Genomic DNA, 23,563 nt, shown 5'->3' with positions numbered 1-23,563 from the left:
TAGTGAACCTATTGGATTGGATTGGCTTATTAATAATATTATCCGGATTTAGTCGAGCCTCAATATGGGTCCCGGACATCGGGCGGGAAACCAAAAAATCGTTCAACATCATGAAAAAAATTGCTCAACTTTTAAAATTAGTGATAGTCAATAATAGTTCTATATCAAGTGCTTTTGTGTGACTGACCTAAAAAAACCAAAAAAAGAAGAAACAACCAAGCAACAATTTGTTCCTCATGTACATGCTTTGGGGGCAGCATTCCTACTTCAAGTACAAGGAAAGCAATATATAATATGAAAGTGGAACCACTTGAATATAAATTTTACATAAATAGGTGAAACTTAGTTACAAAACCAGCTACTATCTTCCAAATAAGACACTCAATATCTTATAGGTTAGACACTGAATATACCCTCCTTGAAATTGTTATTTCATTAACAACTTCTAGAGTTGATGACTTACATATTCCAAATCAGTTGCCTTCCTTTCCTCTCTTATAGATTGACAGTGGAGATCCCTGGTAAAACTTGTCGTCGTATCCAAGAAGTATAGAACGATTGACATTACACAGCAACCTACAAACATTGGTATCGGTCCAAATATCCAAAGGAAGAGAGGAAATGACAAATAAAATGCCCGTAGTCCCAGTGACCAAAACATGCTCCCTCGGTTCAAATTCATCGCGACATACTCTATAGATTCAGATCTGTCTTTGAATGTAGGCAAAGTAGCTAAGAAGCTAACATGGGCATAGTACCTGATGGATTGAACATTGCAGAGAAATGCAACAAGAAAGCAAAGCAAGATGGTAAAAAACTTTATAGAAGACATCATAGGAGTTTTATTCCCAAACAGTAGCTCCGAGTATGTAAAGCTTGATTTGTTGCTCACAAATACGCTAATGATTGAGCTGAGAGTAATTGCAGTCGTCGCCAAAAGGGTAGATGCCATAATGTTGTTGCGTATAGTTTGAACTGCCAGAACTCCGTTCTTTATTGGATCCTGGATACAGTTCCCTCAAAGTCAATTGACAATCCATACCAAACTGATGGTCAATTAATACTGATTGTTCTTCTACTAGAACATAGCATAATAATATGGTTATTAATCTATAGCACATCAGCAGGAAAAAAAATAGAAATGCAAAACTAGGACATGATAAATAGTTTAGATAATCGACATAATACATCCATGTCGGATAAGTTCTGCAAATCTGATGCTGGTTTATTTTTTTCGTTTCACATTTTAGACTCTCTTCCTCCCCCTTCTTCCTTTTGGCAGAGTGTAAACCATGCAATGTTCCAACTAGTAGTATCTGGCTGACTGCCTAATATATTGAAAAAAAAGTTACATAAAACCAACTCGCCAAGACTTGCTTCCAGATAGCATTCCACGTGAATCAGATTACTCATTCTCATAATCAATTATCTTTAAAAGTTATATGATGTATACAAATTTATTCCACAACCATGTTAGTTTGATAAGTTCCTGCAATCACATAGCTACAGAACGCCAATCAAAGAAACAAACATATCATGTCTCAAGGTCGTACTGATTATTAAGCAGACCTTCGCGATAACAGATGACCTTACTCACTATTATTGCTCAGTCCAAATAATTAAATTTCTGCAAGTAGATCATCATTAGTGATACAATCACTCAATCCTACAAATCCCAAAGTTGCAGTTGGCATACGTAACCTCGATACATGTTCTGTTGTATTCAAACCCTTCTCATTCCTACTATACAATTTAGTAGCTTCTAAACTCACCCTATGTCAGATGTGATCAATTTTACTCTTATCTGATCTTGTACGCCCGCGCACGGCACATCCATCTTAACATTCGTACTTCTAGGATACTCATCTTGTGGATATTTTGGGTTAACTCCTATATAACATTGTTTGTCTCATAACTATTATATGTAACCTGCCTTTCACTTTATGTCTTAAAACGATTCCTTTGAATTACAACCATATTGGTCTCCCAGAAATTTAGATCCGCTTAGTATCAACAGAACAACAAAAATTCCTTGACTTCTTATAGGGTTAGCAAGCTTTAAACCATTTTATATAAAGGTGTATGGAGATTTGACCTTCAGCACAACCCAACAAAGTAGCCATTGCTAGGAAAACAATGTATACAGTACCGGACTCAACTTTTGCTTGTCATAAGGCCAGGGACCGGTCGAATAGGAACAGATAGATAGTCTTCTAGTATATTGCAATTACAAAGCAATATTTCCAACTGAAATGAGGCAGCAGGGCCTTGGGATTTGGGAATCTATGCTACTGCGATCGAAGGCACTACACATACTCAAAAAAACTTTCTTATACAGAAAAAGGTTTCTCACAGGAGCCAAAAATAATTCTATCACAGAAAGTTCATTTATTGAAAATAAGAATGAGCAGATGTTCCTTTTTTTAAACTATATTTATCTCAATGGTGATGGAAGATTCTTAATCAGCATCATAGAAAGTATAAGTACAAGTACATTAAATACTAACTAAAAATAAAATAGAATACATGAAATATTATGGAAACAAGAGCAATTGCATGAGACTTATTAGGATAGATCTTTGAGAAGAAAAGGAACTCTTGAAGGAAACTAAATGTTATTACAGAAGGCCCGCAGTTCTAATTCTAGTAGAAAACTCACGGTTAATCAAAACAAGTCTTGCAGAGCAAAGAACAAGACTAGACGGGATCTTCAGGAACTGGTAAAGATAAAACTTGCAATGGCAAGCACTTTCTATTCAGTGAAGTACATACTGGATTTTGCTTTGGAGTTTGGTACATAAAACCAGGGTAGATATTACATTATATGTGATTATACACTTTGCCTCTCTGCCCTTTCCAAGGTAGGGGCAAGGTTGCTTACATCTTACGGGTAAGGTTGCTTACATCTTACCCTCTCCAGACCCCACTTGTGGGAAATTACTGGGGGCTTCTTCTTGTTGTTGTTGTTGTTGTGATTATACACTTTGTTCTTACTTGGAGGAAGTAAATAGCAAAATAGGGGAAAGGGATCCAACCCGAGAAGAATTGACATCAGATTACCTTAAGTTCTCTTGCTCAATAACACACTGCAAAAATCACCAAACTAGGCATTAAAAACATATTGAAAAGATAGGCATTTGTTAATACTAGCTCCCGAAGATGAGAATCACTCGAGCACTTTCTTTTCCACTTTCTAAGAACTACCCTTTGCAGCTTTATATTCCACAGCTGCTCAATCTTTCACTTCGAAAACCCAAAACTTGGATATCATGGACTTACTCACTTTCTAACTTGCACTTTCCCCATTTTTCGCATTTCCATATCAACCGGTTACCAATCGTCGAGACGATCGATCAGTCCAGATGGCTAGCTTGGATTATAATTTTTCTTTTACAACGCAAAATTCCGAGGGCCAGGGGCGCATGAATTAAAAGCCGAACAAGGGTTCGAACCATGGAAGCAGCCACTAATGCTTGCATTAGGGTAAGCTGTCTACATCACAGCTCTTGGAGTATGGCCGTGTGCACCGGGCTAACCCTATATTAGCTGGGTTGGTAATGTTATTTTTCTTTCATTCGGTTACCTAAACTAGCTAATTACAACATTCCTTTCTACAATTTGAATGTTAAGCAGCTCAAATCATAATAGCTAAACTGTACTTAAAAGAGTAATTATTACAAAGCAAAAATAACCTCAAAATTTGAAACCATAATTTCATCAATATTTCGCACATAAAAAAGAAAACAAAAGGGGAGAGAGAAAGGAGACTAACAGTCATAACGGAGAGGACCCAGTTATGGCGAGACTCAGAATTGATTCCGATAACTGTTCTTCTTGGATACCGAATTATAGTGAACATAAGCCAGGCATGATATGCTAGAAAAATGGCCAGACCTAGAGGCACAAGTGCGTAATCAAGTTGATGTTCCTCCATCATCTTCCCCTGTAATCACTAATTAGTGTGCATCTTAAGATATATATATATATATATATATATATATATATATATATATATATATATATATCACAAAAATCAAAGAGCTGTACTTAGGAATTTAAATCTCTAGTTGCGTACTACTTCCTACTTGTCCGGAAACCGGGGCGGAGCTCGAAGCTAGAATTCCGGAACGCATAGCCTTAGTTCAAACCATGTACTCCCTCCGTTCACTTTTACTCTACCCGTTTTGTCTTTACCCGTCTCTTAACAAATAATAAATAAAGTATATAATTTACCATAATACCTAATTGATGCATATTTTATTGAATTTAAAAAAATAATTTAAAATGAGTAATAAATATGATGGATATAATAGAGAAAAAAATTTATCTTCTTTTAATATGCGTAAAGTGATAAGTAAAAATAAAAATTATTTTTAATATACATGTCAAGTAAAAGTGAACGGAGGGAGTATTTATCAAAAAAAAATTCATCGAATTTATTAATTTAAAATTCAGTAACTTAAACAGAGTAAATTTTTGAATTCTTTTTTATTATACTCTTATCATTAATTATCCATTCTTCAAATTATTTTTCAAGACATGTAAAAGTTTATCATTATAAACTGTAAAATGGTAAAATATATACTTTATTTATTTTTACTTAAAAAGAAATGCAAAATAGTATCATTATGGGTAAAATTGTAAAATATGTATTTTATTTTTTTAAGAGAGAGCAAAGTCAAAAGTGGATAACTAAAAATGAACGGATAGAGAACTTTACACCTGTACAATCTTTAGTGAGAACAATTATTATAAAAGATTGTAAATTGCGACTAAATATCTATCTATTATTAAAAGCAAAGAAGTCAGCCATGAGAATTTGCCAAGTGTCGGATGAAGAGGATGCCATGTGCCAATTTTAAGACAGTATATTAGTTAAATTAGGTCAATTTAGTTTATTTTTTGAATTTTTTGAATTTGAATTTCAAAAAAATAAAAGACATTCTGAAATTAAAATTATATTATGAAACCCACCCCTAATATAACTCCTCCCCTAATATAACTCCTCCCCTCCTTGCGCTTTGACCTAAAAAGTAAATATTCTTACATATTCGGTTCCCACGATGATGCTTCATTCCCATGATCTCAAACCACGATTTCTAACTCCTATCCCACCAACTCTTCGGCGGGAATTGTGAGTAACATGATTTCACAGCCTTTTGAAATCATTTTTCTACTTTTACAATAAGTAACTCTTTCTCCCTTATGCACATCAAGCAAGAATTCTGGATAGAAGCTATTAAGTCTTTTCCATTATAAGTTCACTGCACCATGTTGTCATAGATGATTTGATACATTATAGGTATAGTATTGCTCTCCTACTAATTGATATTGTTTTGTTTGATATGCGTTTATGAAGGTATGTTTGCTTTGTCGTCCACACAGCCATAACTCAATAGCTTCTATAATTTTTCATTTAAACACAATTCCTAATTAGTAGCAGATTTGGGTCTATCTATTGTGGGATGTTACAGTACTGGGGAAACAAGTAATTCTTTGACTAACTACCCCAATCCGCTTTCATAATTTTCCACTTTTCATTCTTTCCGCTTCTTTATTTTATGTTCTAAATTGTATTTTGCGTTAATTTGAGTTACAAGAGGCTTTGTTGTACTTTGTCGAAACATATTTTAAGGTCTTGGTTGAAACTCTGTAAATTCTTGAAAATATACCAACATACAGGAAATATAATCAATTATGATTTTTCTTCAGTTGGAATGATTATATGATAAAAGTTTTAAAAGGATTATCTACAGAAACTATAGAACAATGCATATGAGTGTGTTGACACTGCTGACTCTTTTTTATTCTCGATACTTTGTTTAAGATATATTTTATATTTTGATTCATATTGCAGTAATGTAAATCACCTTACTCTGCATAAGTGTCTTTATTTTGATTCACACTTCTACTCAATTAACAGAGGAGTTAATGGCGGCTGAAAGTAATTTCATTAGCGAAATTAACAGCAAGTCAATGAACTGAAAATTGAAGGTTCGTATCCTGAGGTTATTGATGAAAAGATTATGCTTTTAAATTTTATACTTATGTTTTTCATTGTTTGCATATGCATCAGTTAAATAGTCATTTAACTAATTGAGTATTTTTGCAGGAAGACCGCATTTACGCAAGTGTTGGCATATCTCTTATCCAAAGGTTCAACGAACAAATTAAGAAAATAGGTTTGTATGTTATGAAGAATTTTGTGGTTTGTCCAAATAATATGAAGCTTAAGACCAAAGACCACAAGTTTAAGTTGATATTCACGCAGAAGATCAATGTTGAGGAAATAAAGGATCCATATTTCAACATGTGTATCTTTAAAGTTAGACCTATGAGCAGCTGTCAAATTCACAAAAATTTGACAACAGTAAATTATTCGGTAATTAAATCTTCTCATTTTTTCCAGTTGTATTTTATTTTTCATGATCTGTTTTCTATCTTTTGAGAACTAAACCAATCCCAATTATAGTGTCATAAATCAAAGCTTAAGTTTTAGATTAAAGTTGAATGACTTGATTTTGTTAGATTCCTTAAGCATTTAGGTGGACGGTTAGTTTTGCTTGCTGTAGCATTATCTCTTCTTTTTTTTGTAAGTTATTCCATCCTCTGGATCCTTTATTAAGAAGAAATAAGATAAGATACTTGGGATCTATTTATTTTTCAATACAATCCTAATTACAATACCTTATATTAAAACTTAAGTTTTAGAATAAAGCTGAATTTCTTGATTTTGTTAGATCCTTAATTATTTAAATTGGCGTATTTTAACGATTTGGAGTACTGCCTCTGATGTGGCTGATTTCATCGAATAAAGGTGGCTTATGTTCAATTACTCAAGTATATCAAGATTACACTTCACGTTAATATGGTGTGCAACTAGAAAGGGAGTGACGATGCCATTTTTTGCCATATGTACGACTGTGATATATGAATTCTTTTTTACTCTTCATGAAGATAGATAAAAACTTAACAAAAGAGCAGTCATCGCCAAATGTTTGGATAAGTTTGAGCTTTTATATAGCAATTTAAAGTATATTTGAGCCAATGATTTGCAATTGTTAATTTTTATGTTAACTCAAATTATTCTCACTGAAATATTATATTATAAAGTTTTTAGTCGGCTCTTAATGTATTTAGTTTTTTAACTTTTAAATGACACATAATTATCAGACACCCCTCTGCTAAGTATAAAAAATACTCTAATATGTAATATTCATCACCTTTTCTTATTATCAGTTTATGATGAGATATTTAATTGGAAGTGGAAAACATAAATTCTTAGTGGTGTTTATTTTCAAGAAGGTATTCATAGATAAAGTATAGTCTATAAAATTAATATACGATAATTCATACCTAAGTAATTCCCCTGTATTAGATGTAGTATGAACAAATCTAAGGATTTTCTTCTTCTTGATTTTCTTGCAACAAATAGAAATATAGACAGTATACCTTATATCATTGTCTCTACTCCTCTTTTCAGGGCTCAATTTTCTGGTGTTGCTGGTTACGTTGTCATATGGGTATCAATACGTGCTAATGTTTGAATATCAAGTGTAACAAAACGATCTGCTCGAGAGGCTTTGCAGGTTCTTTTTTCACTTCTCAAAATAATGTCAACATCAGCAATACTAAGGTCCTTTGTTGTATAAATTGACTTGAGATCTTTCTGATGTAGATAGTTGTCCGTGCTGGTGGATTTTCAGCATTGGTAGTCGTTGGAATGTCTGTAATGGGTGTTTCCATCATTTATGCAACTTTGTATGTGGTTGGGGTGGATTTTTTATCTTCTCTCCTATCATGCTAGCGATAAATTATGTGTTGATTGAACTTGAGAATAGGGTGTAAATAATAGCAACTGCTTGGCTCTCTATCTTTCCATCTATAATGCACTTTTTCATATTAAACAACTTTACAAGGTATAGTTTAAATATTTCTAAACCACATGAATGATTGGGCAGGCATACTATATATTGGATGAACTTGTGATTGCTGGTGAATTCTAAGAATCAAGCAAGAAAACTGTTGTACGTCTTATTGCTGCACAGGTATTCTTGATTGCACACTCAATGATGCATTCGTAGGGTAACGATACAATATTCTTTACTGATCTTCAAACTGAATCCTATCAACAACTTGCAGGATTCTTTGGTCGAGGCTGCCAAGGAAGAGGCAAGTTCTATTAGTAACATTCCCGCACAGGCGTTTCACTAAAACAAAGTGTAGCACAATAGAAGGTGATGTCTTAATTATTATGAATTGCACATATATTTAAATATGCTTTATTAATCATAACTTTAGAAAAAAAATTCTGCTTTTTCAGGTGGACTAATCCTTTTAAGCCAAGTACTTTTTTAGCATTATTCCAGTATATTGCAAAAGCTCAGCTATCCAAATGTACAATTCGCTGGTGAGTAAACTTGCAAGGTATCACCTACAAAATGGAATATAAAAAATACGAGCAGGTATTGTTCAGAGTCCAGATCATACAATACCAATATGGAGAGTTGAGCACTCACCAATTATGAAAACTCCTAAGATTATAACATATAAGTTAGAAGAGTTTCCTGATGGCAAATGCATGCTGATCTCCAACTCAAAAAAATAGATTCATGGAGTCGTCATTACAGAGAATATCTTCTTGCAAATTATATATCATATGGTAGAATTCACATTTTTTGTAATAGAAACAATAATTTTTCCATCAATGTGAAAGGCCTGCACCTTATAATTCAGTGTTGGAATCAATATAGATACAATTATGGTCTTACAGAACAACATTGGCGAGGGATATTAAAAGGACCATCTGATCTTTCTCTGCTGCTCGGACCATTTTATTTTTCTATACTGCTCTTCATTGATACTCTGTCATTCATACCACAAAGTGATGAAGCTACATATACAGTAGCACATCAGTAAAAAAATTCAGCTAACTTCGACAGCTGAATTAAGAAAGATAAATACTTCATCTATTTGTCAAGTTGCTTCATTTCATCAGTGAACACAAAGAAGGTGAATAATGAACTATTATTCAATGTGACTTCTTTCCTTATAAATTGTACTCAAAACTTGATGTTTAATTTTTTTTTAATTGTTTATAGGTCTTGGAGAGCACCATACGTCTAAGCTATCTTCACAGCTATCCTAGAATAGTACTGTCATTTGGTCTTGATCATACTTAGGCCCCAATATTAGCCCCAATAAAATTCATCTATTTGTTTTTTATTAATTCATTTGAATTTGATCCCTAAATTTTTAATCTGCAATATATATATATATATGTATGTTTCTATTATATCTTTGCTCTTTTTTTATTTGACTCGATCCGCGTACGTATACTAATTTTATTTTGACAGAAGAGCAAGAATCTTTAAAGTCAAATGATATAATTGGAGCAAGTATTTATTTAATTTTTCAGTTGAAACTAACAATTAACAAACTCCAAAGTGTCACGTTCACAAAGTGATACAACCGACAGTAGACAAACTTTTATAATGAGGCGGCCCCATATATTATCACGAGAAAAAGTTGTGCCTTGTGAAAGTGAAAGTCATTCATAAGGACACAAAAGGCAATAACCTGCCAAAAGAGAAACGTGAAAGTGAAAGTCATTAGATTCACATGTTATGATTCACGGAAATTGAAGTTCAATTTAGGATTTTATTTAGGTGAAGGAATGAGAGTCACATTTTGGCCAAGTTTTTAAAATCAATTTATTTTAATAAGTATTGTTTCTTAAAAATGATTTTTTGCAAAAGTATTATTAGTAAGAAATAGTTTGTATTTGATTAATTAATTTAAAAATCACTTCTGAGTAACAATTAGTGTATGACAAAACTTTTAAAATGTGCTTCTAAGTGTATTCTTCTCAAAATTGCTTTTAAAAAAAATACTTTTGGAGAGAAACTATTTTTTTATGCTTCTCCAAAACTATTTATGCTTCTACTCAAAAGTATTTTTTTCTTCTAAAAACTTTGCCAAATATTTTAACTTTAAAAATAAAATAAAAAATATTTTTTTATTGAAAAGAATACTTTTGGCAGTTTTGAGTTTGAAGAAGCTTGGCCAAATAGATTATTGAACTCATCTAAGCAAATAAAGGATTTAAAGTTAGGAATTGTTATGATGAGATCCTTAATAGGATTTTTTTGTTTTCCCCGATGTCCAGTGTCTGTTTAGGCCTAACTAATAAAAATTCATATTGTAAATAAAGTGTTTCCTACCGAAAACGACTTTATTTTCTGAGTTCAAAGCTGAGACTTTTGGTTGGTTAAGATGGAAGCACAACTTTGGTGTTCTTATTAATAACAGAACAATCAGTTTTTTTTGTTGGTTTCTCGTTCGGTGTTCGATACTCGTATTGGAGCTCGACTATATTCGGATTAGCGTCGTGTAGGGCCCCATTCGGGGGGAAACGCTCCCTACTAAAGATTTTTCCATACCCAGGGCTCGAACTCGAGACCTCATCCACTGCACCACATCCTTTAGTGGTAAACAATCAGTTTTGGTTTTTTAGATCAGCTAATCTTCGTCCTTCTCTTGCTGTAGCCATTACATCTCACGAATGAAAGTCAACAGATATTGAGAGCATCATAAAGACTTTCCTCTGTTGTTTGTTACTCCCTCCTTCCTGATTTATGTATCACAATTCGGATTTTGAGAGTGAAACAAATTTTTCTTTATTCCTAATATTTTTATATATCTTTTAAATATTTTGAATTGATAATTATTGTAATTTAATGTATCTTTTACATAGTTCCCAAATATATAATCTATTTTAAGAAAGTTAAAGATTTTATGTCTGAATTTATGATCAAAGTTAACAAGCTCGACTCTCAATATCTGAACGGCACCTCATAATTTAAGACTCTTAATTTATATATATCATCATCATATCGTACTATGTTATAAATGTGAAGTCTTAAAGTGAAAGTTAAAAGACTAAAAAGTCCATATAAAATGAATAGACCTTTATGTCCTCTAAAAGTTATATTATTACCTTACAAATCAAAAAGTTAATTAACCAAACTTAATTCTTTGGCAGTAAATTTAAAAAATTACAATGAATGATACAATATAGTTCAGATTTTAGAATTAAAATCGAATCTGGTTAGTCATTGCTATTTAAGATATAGACCAGATTCAAAATTAAAAATTGAATTTGACTAGTCATTAACCGGATTTAGAATTAAAATTGGAATTTGAATCGTCATTGTCTACTGCTATTTGGAAACCAACTTACACAGCTGGATACTAACCAGCAAAAAAATGAAAGAAGTTGCAATTCAACTTGAGAAGAAAAGAAAATTAAAAATTATGAATGAGGGTCTAGGGACAATAAAGAAATTCTCGCAGCTATAAATGAAGAAAATCGATTTATCATGGGCTTTAGAAACAGTACACATGAAACCAAATTTGTCATTTTCTTCTTCTTTCACTTTTATATTTTGATGTAATTTGCCTTTTAAATTTATGAACTTTCTTTAAGTGTATTATTTGCCTTTTAAATTTCGTAAAAAGTTCATTTAAGATACAGGCAAGTTCTGTTCCAACAAAGTGCTTTGATAGTATACTATAAGACTGCTTAAGACAAATACATAGGGTATCAAGCGTTACAACGATATATGTGAAATGCATGGTTAGAACTACAAATTTTTTCTAATAATCTTGTTGAAAAGTTATAAAAGAAAATTGAACAGACATATAAATATATAATTTTTATATATACTTTTAAGATTTTATATAGAATTTTCTTTAAAATTGTCTAGAAATACTTACGGGTAGGGGTGTTCATGGTTCGGTTTGGCCGGTTTTTGATTAAAACCAAAACTAAACCAATTTAATCGGTTTTTAAAATTTTAAAACCAAAACCAAACCAAATTACATACAAACCATCGGTTTGGTTGTTGTTGGTTTGGTTCGGTTTTTCGGTTCTTAATAAGCTAATGATAAGTCGATAATAGTAAAACAACACTAGACAACAATCTGAAAATAATTTGCTAAATTTATGCTTTTTTATATATTTATTTCGGAACTGAAAGTTTATTTACCTGTTTATACGAAAAAAATGAACAAAAAACAAACTAAAAGTTTACTTTCTCAAGCTTTAGCTACTATAGTCTTGCAATTTGAGTTTGTTTTCTTTACTCTTGTCGTAGATTTTTTTTTCCTAACTCTTTTATTAAGAAAAAGTATGTGTGTAGGTTAGAGAATTAGATTCTCTTAAGGAAAAGAAAATTGGTCGATTCCTATTCTTTTGGGCTTAGGCAATCTTTTAAGATATAAGTAGGATAAATCAAAATTTAAAATAATAATTAAAATGCATAAAGTATTTAAAATTATTTACGAAAAGATATTATGTCATATATCAATAATTATTCATATTTTTATATAATTAATCGGTACGGTTCGGTTTTTTCGGTTTTTTATAATAAAACCAAAACCAAACCAAATATTATCGGTTTTTAAAATTTAAAACCAAAACCAATCCAAATCAAGAAAAATATCGGTTTACTTAATCGGTTTGGTTCGTTTTTCGGTTTGGATCGATTTTCTGTCAAACCGTGAACAACCCTAGTTACTTTTTAAATGGAATAGTAGTTATGTCTTTATCATTTTCTTTCTTGTTTTTTCTAAAATAGATCTCCTTATAGAATCAAAGAAAGAGAAATTTTCATAAAGCACTATCTTTTAGTGGTAATTAGCTATTTATAGATACCATTTACTATATTATGGATTGTAGATACGTTTTCTGTTGTTATAAGATGTATTAGATGTATTTACGCTACTGTATTCATGAATACAGTAGCAAAAATAGGCGTGAATCAGGGAAGTTCAGCTAATCAGTTGTTGTATTCGAGTGTATTAGACTGTATTCATGACGTTAAACATGGGATTACAGTTGGACATATTATTGTATTTGACTGTATTCACAACGTGAAACATGGGATTACACTGTTTTTAAATGGAAAGTAATTCAATTAACATAATAGACTCCTAATATAACTCAACAAACTCAATTATAATACACAAAATTTGTATTTCCAGTTATAAAAAAGATTCTCAACCAAAAAATACCCCAAACACATAGCAATCTTCAGAGAAATTATATAATACATCTGAATACATAAATTATATTAATTAAAAAAAAACATATGGATACATTCATGGCATGTAACGAGACAGTAAATACAATGAATTACATAGAATACAATGGGATACATTGAAATAGAATTAAAAAAAACAGTGAATACAATGAAATACACGAAATTCAGCGAGATACATTGAATTACAATGAAAAAAATATAATGAATACAATGAAATACATGAAAATACAGAGTGATACATTGAAAATATATTGAAATACATTAACAGAAAATCAAGTTGCTCAGCCCCAAACTCCGTCGTCTTTGTTCAAGAACATACCCTAATTTTCGGCGAATCCATCGTCAAGCAAAACCCCTGAATCTCACTGAGCAGAAATTCGGATCTACATAGACAACAACTTTTGAGAGTAGCTCGGTGACAAAAGCTTTGAGCAGTAGACCATGAAGTTTTGCCAAAAGAAGACAAGTAAATCGGCTATACTGTTTATGCTTTCTTCTCTTTAGTTTATCTTATTTTGCAACGTGACTTCTCGTGAATTGAAAACGAGGACAAGAGACACGAAATGTGGGATTTCTCAGCGTTCCTTTTATCACCGTGATGACCCATCGTGAACTTGAAATCACCGTTTGTGACTAATGGTAGGTGATGTGGGTGAGAGGAATTTTGAGATTGAACATCGTATTTTCAGGGAATAGGGGAAGAGAATGGCATGTATCAAAGTAGTGAGAGAAAGAAAATAGTATTACTGAATAGCTTATTTAGTGATTTAGGGGTAGGAGGTAACCAAAATTAGATATTTTGTTATAAATATTAAAAGGTATCTATAGAATATATTTTTTTAAAAATAAATAAGTTGTTAACCTTTGCTATAGGAGGTAAAAATTCCATTAAAGAACGATAAAGGATGATGAAATATCCAAAACAAGAGATACATAAACCTAAAATTCTTCCGACTAAAATATGTTGACAGAATACATCGGCAGCCCATTAAATTTGTCCTCACGTTCCATGATAACACTTAATCTTGAGTCTGTTCCATTTGAAACCTATAACAAGGTTATTACTGTGTCCTTAGACACAAAAAACACACTGGCCACCTTGCCCGGGAATCACAGATGTTAAGCGCGTGCATTATAAAAAAGCTGACATGGACTATTCTAACAGTAATAAACTAAACCCCACGTTATTTTCCTTATTTTAACCCCTTTCTCCATTGTTCTCTTCTCCCAAGCCCTAATTTTTCACCATTTCAACTGAGCTAAATTCTTCATCAAGTAGTGAAAACCGAAGCTTTTTTTTTTTTTATCAATTTAAAGAATTTCATCCTCCTTAGTCGAATTTTTGACATAATCTTTCATGCTAGCTTCTCTTAATTTATGTTCGAATAATGTCCCAAAACACCGAAAGGGTTGACTGTTGTGGATGTGGTCGTCCGTGTGAACTGAAAATTTCATGGAGTGTTGCTGACCCAGGAAGAAGGTACTTTGTATGCAAAATTAAAGTAAGTATATTCCGCCAAAAATTCTTTTATGCGATTTTATTTGCCATCGATTTATATCCGTTTACTTTTTTATTTTTTGAAGGACAATGGTGGATGTAATTATTTTAGATGGTTAGAGGATGAGTTTCTTGGAAAGCGAATAGATTTATATGGGGCTTGTTGAAGATAGTGAAGGCCAAGAAAGAGACCGAGCAAAAAAATGGAGGAACATAGTACTATTTGTTGTTCTACTAGTGGCGTTGATCATTTGGCTTTGTTGTGGTTTTTACTCTAGTTGACGAGAATTGTTCTATTTGGTTTTGGTCTATTATGAATTTCTGGGAAAATCGTTTGTAATTTAGGCTATTTAATGTAGTTAGTGCCTAGTGTTGGGATCCTATTTTGTGTAATTTATGTGATTGTTGCTCTTGTTTTGTTTATTGCTGATGTACTTGGGATGGTTGGGATCTTATTTTGTGTAATTTTATACTGTCTTATTAATGCAATGTATCTTTATTTTGTTTTAAAAAATTGTAATTCTTTAGTGTTTACTGCTGCTGTACTCGTATCAGTTGTTTTTGTTTAGTTGTTTCTGTTCAAAAATGTATCAGCTGTTTTTTCATCAAAAATAGTGCAAATCAAAGATTGTTCATTGCAAATGCCTTATGAATGGAATGGAACTTAGTTCATACCAAATGATAAAAAAAAAGTGCAGCAAATTACATTGAACCAAAAGTAAGTTTAGACACAAAGAAGTGTTGCATATTACATATCCAGTTCCAAAAGATAAAATTAAGTGCAACAAACTACATTCAACACAAAAAGCAAGTTTCAACAATCATAGTGCTGCATATTACATAATCTTGACTGGTCACTAATTTTTTTGACTAGTTTATCCATAATCACTTGAGTTGAAGATTGAGCTGGTGCTTGTGGTCTAACTTTGTTTCTTCTACTTGCACTCATTTGGTGCAGTTGTGAAGTAGTAATAGCATCTCTCCCATTCCATCTAAGTCCTAAAAGCCTAATTCCGTCATCCGATTTACATCAGTGGTGCTTCTTACTCTAGTCCCATGGTTGACAACCCTTTCACTAGAAGTACTAGGCTGCAATTGTCCAAAACCAGAAACCTAAGCAAGTAAAAATTTAAAATAACTAGAATTGAAATATGCAAGATTCTTATATTAAGGACTGTCCTTTCAGTCTATGTGTTAGTGTAGCATCCAAAGCCAACAGTTCTTGGCCTTTTTTCCCTAGAAGCAGCAGATGATTCTGCAGTTGCAGGTCCACTTTTCCTTCCCCCTTTTCAAGCAGATGAAGATCATCTTGCTGCCCTTGGTCTTGGAGCTCTTCCCATGGGAGCAGTATGAGGAAGTGCATATGGAAATGCACCTTTTGTAGGTCTAATAGCTACAATAGGTGCCTTTCCTCTATTATTTGCACCAGTTGTTGTTGCTTCATCACAGATTGAACTCCTTTGAGTTGGTTGACTTGATTGACTTCCTTGTGGTTCTTGTCTACTTGAAGACCCTCCAGGTGCACTCTTAAATGAATACATACATACGGTCAATTTCGGCTTAAATGATTAATATAAAGTTAGATAAAAACATATCATACCCTTGATGTACATGCTTTTTTGTTGTGGCCTACTTGATGACAGTGTGAAGTACATGTCATCTTGAATCCTTTTTCGGATAGCTTGTCCCATTTCTTTTTAGGTTCATTCATGTCCTTCCTTTTATTTTTTTGGTGTCTGCCTGATATTGGCTTTGGGGCTGGTAGTTCAAAGGTAGAATTATTACTCTCAGGCCACATCTTCAGGTTAGGAATTGGTTGAATGAAGTGTTCATAAGCCTTTAGAAATACTTCCTTTCTGTACCAATGCTCCATATATTGATCTGGATCATCTTGTAGGTAATAGTATACACACAAAGCATGTTCACATGGGATGCCTCTCAACCTCCAAAGACTACATCTACAAATCTTCATCCTAGTGTCAACTATAAATCTCAAATCTCCTTTTTTGATTTCAAACCCATCCTGCCCATTCCATATAACTTGGCACTGTCTAGCCAAATCCTTATTTTCTTCTAATGTTAGCCTAGCCATAGGTGATATATCTGAAATTCATGGTTTGGCAAACTTTATCATATCAACCTGTCTAGACATAATCTTATGCCTAATTTCCTCTAATATGATAACAATACTTTTGTACCTAGCAGCCAATATCCATGTCAGGGACTGTAAAGGCGCATACAGTGATCGAGGGTGAAAGGACATCCCTCGATTTTGCTCACGAAGAATCGGAGGAGGATCACTATCCTCCAGAAAAAGGATGGATCTGGCCGAGGGTCACGCCATACCTCTTGCAGAAGGCGACAATGATAGGGTCTAAAGGACCCAATGTAAAAGGGTAAGATAAACACTTAGGAAACCCTTCACATGGGTAGTGATCGACTTATCAGGCGAAGGTACCACAACATGTTTATCGACCCAGTGGCACTCCTCTTTAACTTTGTCAAGGAGATCATCGGTTATCGTGCATCTATACCTCGAAATCGGTTCACATCGACCAGGTACTGAGGAGGTTTTTTCAAACCTAAAATCGTCGACAGTAGGGCAACCTCCCGGAACAAAATCCTCAATGGGAGGTTCCGTCGCCGACGGGCCGTGAAGAAGAGACACTCTTTTTGCAGTACGATTTTAGAAGTTTTTGCCATTGTAAAGCAAGGATAACAGTGAGTAAGATCACCTATGCATACTACTAATTACTAGAAACTCCAATGGTTTACTAGAGCCTTTGAGCATTTATCATATATACAACCATGTAGGGGTGAAGAGAAACATTTATAGGTACAAAGAGGTACAACTGAGTCTTGGTATTTCAGATTGAATTTCCGACTGCTATCATTTCTGCACAAGGAAGAGAATTTACAAGCTGCATCCTAACATTGCTACTAAGGGGCTGCTGACGGCATTGATAAATACTGCCGCCACTCCTCCGGTATCCCTTTTTTCGATCTTAACATTTTATAGCCGAGCTGGTCAAAGGTATAACAAGAATGTCATACTCTTTAGGGGCCTACAAGATCACAATTAGGCAGCCTTTTATCTGGTAAAACAAGAGTACTGGTATTTCTGCTGACCCTTTTTGCTAAACATGATACTTCAACAGGAGTACTGCCATTTCTGCTGACCCTTTTTGTTAAACATGATACTTCACAACCCCAAACCACCTCAGAGAAGAAAAATAAAAAAGGATAACGATAAACAAGTAAAATAAATCAGGAAAAAAACAAGGAAAACTATAACATATATAAAACTATTTCCAATTAAGAAGCTTTGCCACAGTTCTGGAGCTATGAAACTACTATGATAAGAATTAGTAATACCTTAGGTTCTTTCATAAGCTTCATATTTGCTTCCTCGGGTGTCTTATGACCCTTCCTTGAGTTGCATCTGGAACAGGCAGTGACCTATTGGAAGAGATATTAATGTTAAGCACCAATGTGAACTTCCAGCAGCGAAAAACTTGTGGGCCTATATATCCCATCTTTCGAGCTCAGAACAGAAGCAAGACAAATGGATTAACAGGATTTCAAACCTTTAAGTTAGGGGGGAGGGTAGGGGAGTGGGGAATACACACTATCTGAAGTGAGAACTGAGGAAAAAGGGAAGCCTCATTCAAGAGTTGCCACTTCAGATATAATGAAATGTTGTTTTGCAATATAAATCTAATTTACAACATTAATTAAATCTTTAAATTTTCTTTTGACAAAGCAGATGATATTTATTAAGCTCATCTATTGCAATACTTTCACTAAGCTTTGAAATATTACAAGATAGTTCAAGTTGCAAAACCAAATTGCACAAAAACTGGTGCTCACGCAATAATAATCGTTAGACTAGCATCATCCATCTTCTGAGACTTGGTTCATTCTAGTTTATGAATAAAAGGGATACCTGAGGATCTTGTACATGAAAATAGTTTATCACAAATTTGTAGAATAAAAGAGAGAGAAAATAAAAGTTATAAACAGAAACGCACATAATGAATTGATCAATTTATCACGCTTGTATTTAATCCATCAATTTGCACCAAGCAATCCACCAATTCCTGGGCCATCCTATTCAATTGCACATAGAAAATGACATCAGAATTAAGGCAACAACAGCAGGATAAAAGTCATCTTATTTAAGATCAAGTGTAATCCATTTGAAGTGCCCTTCAAATAATAGCACAACTAATATATACTAAGACGAAAAAAATAGAATTTCATGATAGTTTTATCGGCTATGCACCTCCTATGCCATGCAAGCACTATTTAAGAATAACATGTCAATTCCCATCTACTTAATGTTCAAAATTGCTATAAGAAAATAACTACTCATTTCATGCCAAAAGCAGTAGCAATATGTGCTTCCACAATAAGATTCTAACTGATTTCTTGATAAGTAGTCTTACTGGCATTTTCACAAATAGGTTAGCTGCGAAAATGCTCGACTAAAATGACATATAAAACTTTGAAGCTTTTTGGCTCTAAGAGAAACAACGAGAAGCAAAAGTGTTGGATACGAGATTTATTTTTCTTTCTCTATTTCTCAAAGCAATCAAAAAATCGTGGATTGTAACTACTCTCAAATTTCAGTCCCCGATTTTTCTCTCAAATTTTAGTAGAGATTCCAACAATATAAATGCAATATGTCACAGTTAAATCTACATAAACATATGAATATTAACAATAAACACACCAAAAAAAAAGGATATCATGAACCATAAATAAGCAATTCCAAAGCAGAAAATAGATCTAAAATTGATAAGTGATTAGAGAATAGCATCGGTAAACTTGATTCTCTTCGAGAATTTGTGTCGTAGAATGGAGAAGACGAGGCCAAATAGGAAGATGCTCTTTTTGCATATTTGTGGTTTACAGAGAGGGAATAGATGATTAGGGCAATGTGAGCAGATATATTTTATTTTTCATCAAACGGAGGGAACATTTAAAATGAAATAATTGGAGGGAACTGAAATATGACTAAAAGGAATGTTTCAATTATTGACCTTCACCGGCTATTTCATACAATTGCCGGCAAAAATGTACCTTTTTGTGGCTATAGCTTATCTGCCGGTATTATTTGGTCTAGAGAAATAAAGTAGCGGCAATAATGTTATTGCCATTGAATAATTGCCGGTAAAAGCCATTTTTGTTGTAGTGCCCATCCAAACAACATACCCATGGTGGCGTGCCACCCGATCCACACATAAAATTCACAAAAGAGTTACACACCGAGCTAGATTGCTCATTACCACAAAATAACGAATATCAGTCACAAGCACGCTAAGTGCATATTACCATCCCTGGGGAGACATATAGCGTTACAAGCTACGAACTTAAGCGCAACTGAGGTGCAATATACGATCTGAATCTCAAGAGCCATTCTGCTCATATAACATCATCACTACGCGGAACCTCAACACATAAAAAATTCACCAAGCCGTCTCACAACTCACACGGCGCAATTTATCATTACATAAAATAGCTGACGACGAAATAACACTCTGATTACTCTTCCATAAGGAGCACATTGCTGAAATGAACACATCTGGCCTAATATTGAGCCCATATTCACATTTAAATCCATCCACAGACCTCAAGCTGATTCTGATCGCACTGAACTAAGCTAATAACCTTTCAAAGGTCCATAATAACTCCCCATTTCTCATAATACATAAGAATAACCATCATAACCGGAGTAATCCTCCACAGTCCACAACCCAATAGACCGAGTGCCCTCTAGGCATCAATTCTCAATTTAACGTCATCACCACAATCTTCGTACTTGGTTTAACTCTTCAATCAATCAAGTGACTACATGCCAAACTTATACAACCTTTGTGACCAGGATGCAAAGCCTTTTTTCACAAAACACCGATCTCACGTGACACTGAAGGCAATACCCACTTACTTTAAACATCGAAACTCCTTTCCTGCTCATCCGAGCTCGTGACATCCTTGTCAACACCAAACTGCAACCTTAATCCTCAATTCAAATTCCATACCACTCAATGCACCCATCATGCCAATATACGATAGAACACGATTTTCGTCTTAACTCCGGAACCACTAATAGATTAACACTTCATCATATAAAAACCTTTCACTTAACTTACTTCAGGAGAACCATAGCAACACACAAGTGAATTCTCATAACTGTAAAATATGCAAATCTCTAAGTAGTGGTCTAAGCCACCATATCCCTTCCGGGATTCGCCTACCCATAACAGACCATAACAGTAGAATACTTCTGAATAACATCAATTACGGCAGCCGACAAGCCTCACACGTACCGTCACAAATCACTTGCATAACTTGATCATGTCGAAGGAACTAATCACTACCACCAATATGCCAATTCAATTATGGCTAGCCAATCTATCTTCGGCCAATTTATCCTTGATTGCCTTTGAAATAATAATAACACCATTCAACACATAGCTCACTCCATCCGTACTCATCCCGAGTGACCTTGAATCACGAGACCATGTTGTCTTAAATTCCACGAACTATTTCATACCTCCCTTGTGCGCACATTCACATCCTCAACTGGTACGCCCATTCTGATAATCTCTCTACGAATCCGAAGTCCTTTCTCATTTTCCTTCCCAAATGCAACACTACAAGTCAAAACATCATAAAACATTTTAGGCCTCTTCTTATAAGCTGCTACAAAGCTTGATCCTTAACCGTACCTATAGGCTTAAAATCATTAGGTACCACACTTTACCCCTTTAAATCCACCAGGACCGTTGTTGAGAGCCACTCGCTCTGACTTGGCCCCGAATATAATCTACTCCATGAATCTTCTAGCACATGAATACCCTCCCGACGAAGCACCCGGCAAAATCACTTTCCTTGAAACCCGCATCTATACAAGGCATAAATCCTGAATCCTTCCCCAAGTCTGAACATGAGCCAATAAGGCCAACCATAGCACACCTTTAACAATCTCTTTGCTTAAATTACCACTTATATCCTTTTTTCGTAGCTTAAATAACCCATCAATATGCTAATAACCAGAAACCTCGCAAGTAGTTAACCATGCAACCCAATCATAGGCGATGGGACTCTCCCACTATTACATACCTCTGGAATTCACCAAGATTCTTTATCTCTTATTGACATGACCTCGCGCAATTAAACCGCCAGATTCCTTGAAATCCTTCCATTAGCACTTCATGAACACCGTGAATTTTCCATCAATATTTACATATTTGACCTCTTACTGGAATGGCCAGTAAAATCCTCTGTAGAAGCTTCGCCAACCACGCGACCGCTAACCTGCTCACAGGGAATAACCCACCTGTGGAAATCACTTTCCGACATCTTCCAACGCTACTACACGGGGTACAATCACTACGACATCAATAACCCATCCTGAGTCCGAGCTCACTCTCCAACTGCACAAGTCCATTCACCCCTCGTGGACATCAATTAGATGTGCAACAACATCTTTCCAATTCAAAGTTATGTTGTATCCTTCTTCATTTCAAGCAGCTCCTTTCCGTTATATCAAATCACCTGCCGCATAATATCTAATGCTCCAAATTAAATCCGTAGGCCCCAATCACCAATCTCTAAAATTCCCAAGTCATTCCAAACTCTCCTCAAGGTGCATGGTCATCCTACCACCAAGCCTATATGCAACTCCGCCACTCTCCCACTTTGGCAGAACTCACCCCTTTAATCGATTACTCGACCTTTGCTTCTTATACTTGGTCTTCTAAAAATTTTAACAACCGCCTGACACTCCCCACATGTCCTTCATCATCCTTTTGCCGCTCAGTTGTTGCCTTAAATAAAATCTATCTTCGTAACATTTGAACCCATAAATCGCTACTAACTTTAAACCTCTCCGAAGATCATTTTTCTCGAGCCGTCAGCATTATAAACACCGATTCAATCCAGAACCACCACACCCCCACGATATCTAACAATTGTTTCTCCAATATTATTTTACAATATCTTACCCCAAAGGCGAATTGCAGAAGACCATAATACCGGCGAACTTAACACATTCAATCGCGGACAACGACACCACATCGCAGATGAAAATCCCATCACACTTGAAATCACCAAGTCTTGTTACTCCATCACTCCAAATCTGGATGTCCCTAGGCCAATTGCTTTTCCTCTACCGGAAATGAAATATCAGATCTCTAAATCTTGCACTGAGTAGGATTCCTTTCAAATCATTCACTGCCCAACACATAGGCAAGTATCCTGCTATCAAGTCATTACTGTGCGATAACCAATCATGATCAATCATAGAAATATGCACATAGCCTCAAAGCTCTTAGGAGTGCAACTACTGAGCTGAAATGGCAGAATATCCTTCCGCAAGACGATGATAATAGCTTAACCAACTGTGCCGGGAGAAACATCCCACACCACATCTGTAGTACCATTAAAATTCTTTAATTCTCGATTTATAATAAGCGCTTCGCGTCGCGTAAGATTGAGTAGGAAGGAAATAACGGCATAAGCCTCAAAGGAATCAAATCGCACGATGAGGAATCAATAAGGGAAGTGCTTTTAACAGTCCTGTAGCCTCTCGAAGATAAGTACAAACGTCTCCGTACTGATCCGCAAGACTCTACTAGACTCACTCATGTCTCGTGAGACCTAAGGTGACCTAGTGCTCTGATACCATTGTCAAGACCCAAATTCCACTAAGGGTCATGATGGCATCGGACACCACTGTCAGGCAAGCCAACCAAAATACTTAATTAAATTCTCGTTTTAATAATTTTGAAAACTATAATTCTCCTTCAATTTTACTAGTAAAAGATAATCGTTTCAAATCAAATATGAATATTAAGCAGTTAATACAAGATACCCATAATCATCCCAGAACCTGGTGTCACAAGTGCATGCGCATTTACTAGAGAATGAAATAAAATATGGTAACTGTCCC

At 34.4% G+C, this 23,563-nt stretch overlaps 1 protein-coding gene and 2 long non-coding RNA genes across 14 annotated transcripts; 1 reads left to right on the top strand and 2 right to left on the bottom strand.

Moving 5' to 3' along the window:
- Window positions 1-290: 290 nt before the first annotated feature.
- Window positions 291-4,194, bottom strand: LOC107764932 (uncharacterized). 3 transcript variants are annotated; one of them, XM_075241070.1, is made up of 3 exons: window positions 4,076-4,194; window positions 3,773-3,943; window positions 291-1,003 (listed from the first exon to the last, which is right to left on the bottom strand). In XM_075241070.1, exons 2-3 carry the CDS (start codon window positions 3,935-3,937, stop codon window positions 446-448), a joined length of 723 nt encoding a protein of 240 aa, XP_075097171.1. In that variant the 5' UTR covers window positions 3,938-3,943; window positions 4,076-4,194; the 3' UTR covers window positions 291-445. The 3 variants fall into 3 exon arrangements, with proteins under 3 accessions (XP_075097171.1, XP_075097170.1, XP_075097169.1); XM_075241069.1 differs by having other exon boundaries at window positions 4,048-4,188; XM_075241068.1 differs by having other exon boundaries at window positions 4,086-4,188.
- Window positions 4,195-5,006: 812 nt separating this feature from the next.
- On the top strand, window positions 5,007-9,295 carry LOC107809879 (uncharacterized). 9 transcript variants are annotated; one of them, XR_001653503.2, is made up of 8 exons: window positions 5,007-5,302; window positions 5,924-5,994; window positions 6,113-6,382; window positions 7,484-7,589; window positions 7,962-8,048; window positions 8,143-8,237; window positions 8,324-8,410; window positions 9,102-9,295. It is a non-coding gene; the product is annotated as an uncharacterized LOC107809879 (long non-coding RNA). The 9 variants fall into 9 exon arrangements; XR_001653505.2 differs by lacking the exon at window positions 9,102-9,295 and having other exon boundaries at window positions 6,113-6,182; window positions 6,275-6,382; window positions 8,324-8,735; XR_001653504.2 differs by lacking the exon at window positions 9,102-9,295 and having other exon boundaries at window positions 6,113-6,182; window positions 6,272-6,382; window positions 8,324-8,735.
- An 8,079-nt stretch (window positions 9,296-17,374) lies between these two features.
- On the bottom strand, window positions 17,375-19,643 carry LOC107809880 (uncharacterized). Of its 2 annotated transcripts, XR_001653509.2 has the most exons (3): window positions 18,636-19,643; window positions 17,980-18,063; window positions 17,375-17,823 (listed from the first exon to the last, which is right to left on the bottom strand). It is a non-coding gene; the product is annotated as an uncharacterized LOC107809880 (long non-coding RNA). The 2 variants fall into 2 exon arrangements; XR_001653508.2 differs by having other exon boundaries at window positions 17,375-18,063.
- Window positions 19,644-23,563: the final 3,920 nt, after the last annotated feature.

The sequence above is a fragment of the Nicotiana tabacum genome, chromosome 20 (assembly GCF_000715075.1).
Source record: "Nicotiana tabacum cultivar K326 chromosome 20, ASM71507v2, whole genome shotgun sequence".
NCBI lineage: Eukaryota > Viridiplantae > Streptophyta > Magnoliopsida > Solanales > Solanaceae > Nicotiana > Nicotiana tabacum.
Note: the sequence above shows the minus strand (reverse complement) of the source record. Positions and strands in the feature narration are given on the sequence as shown.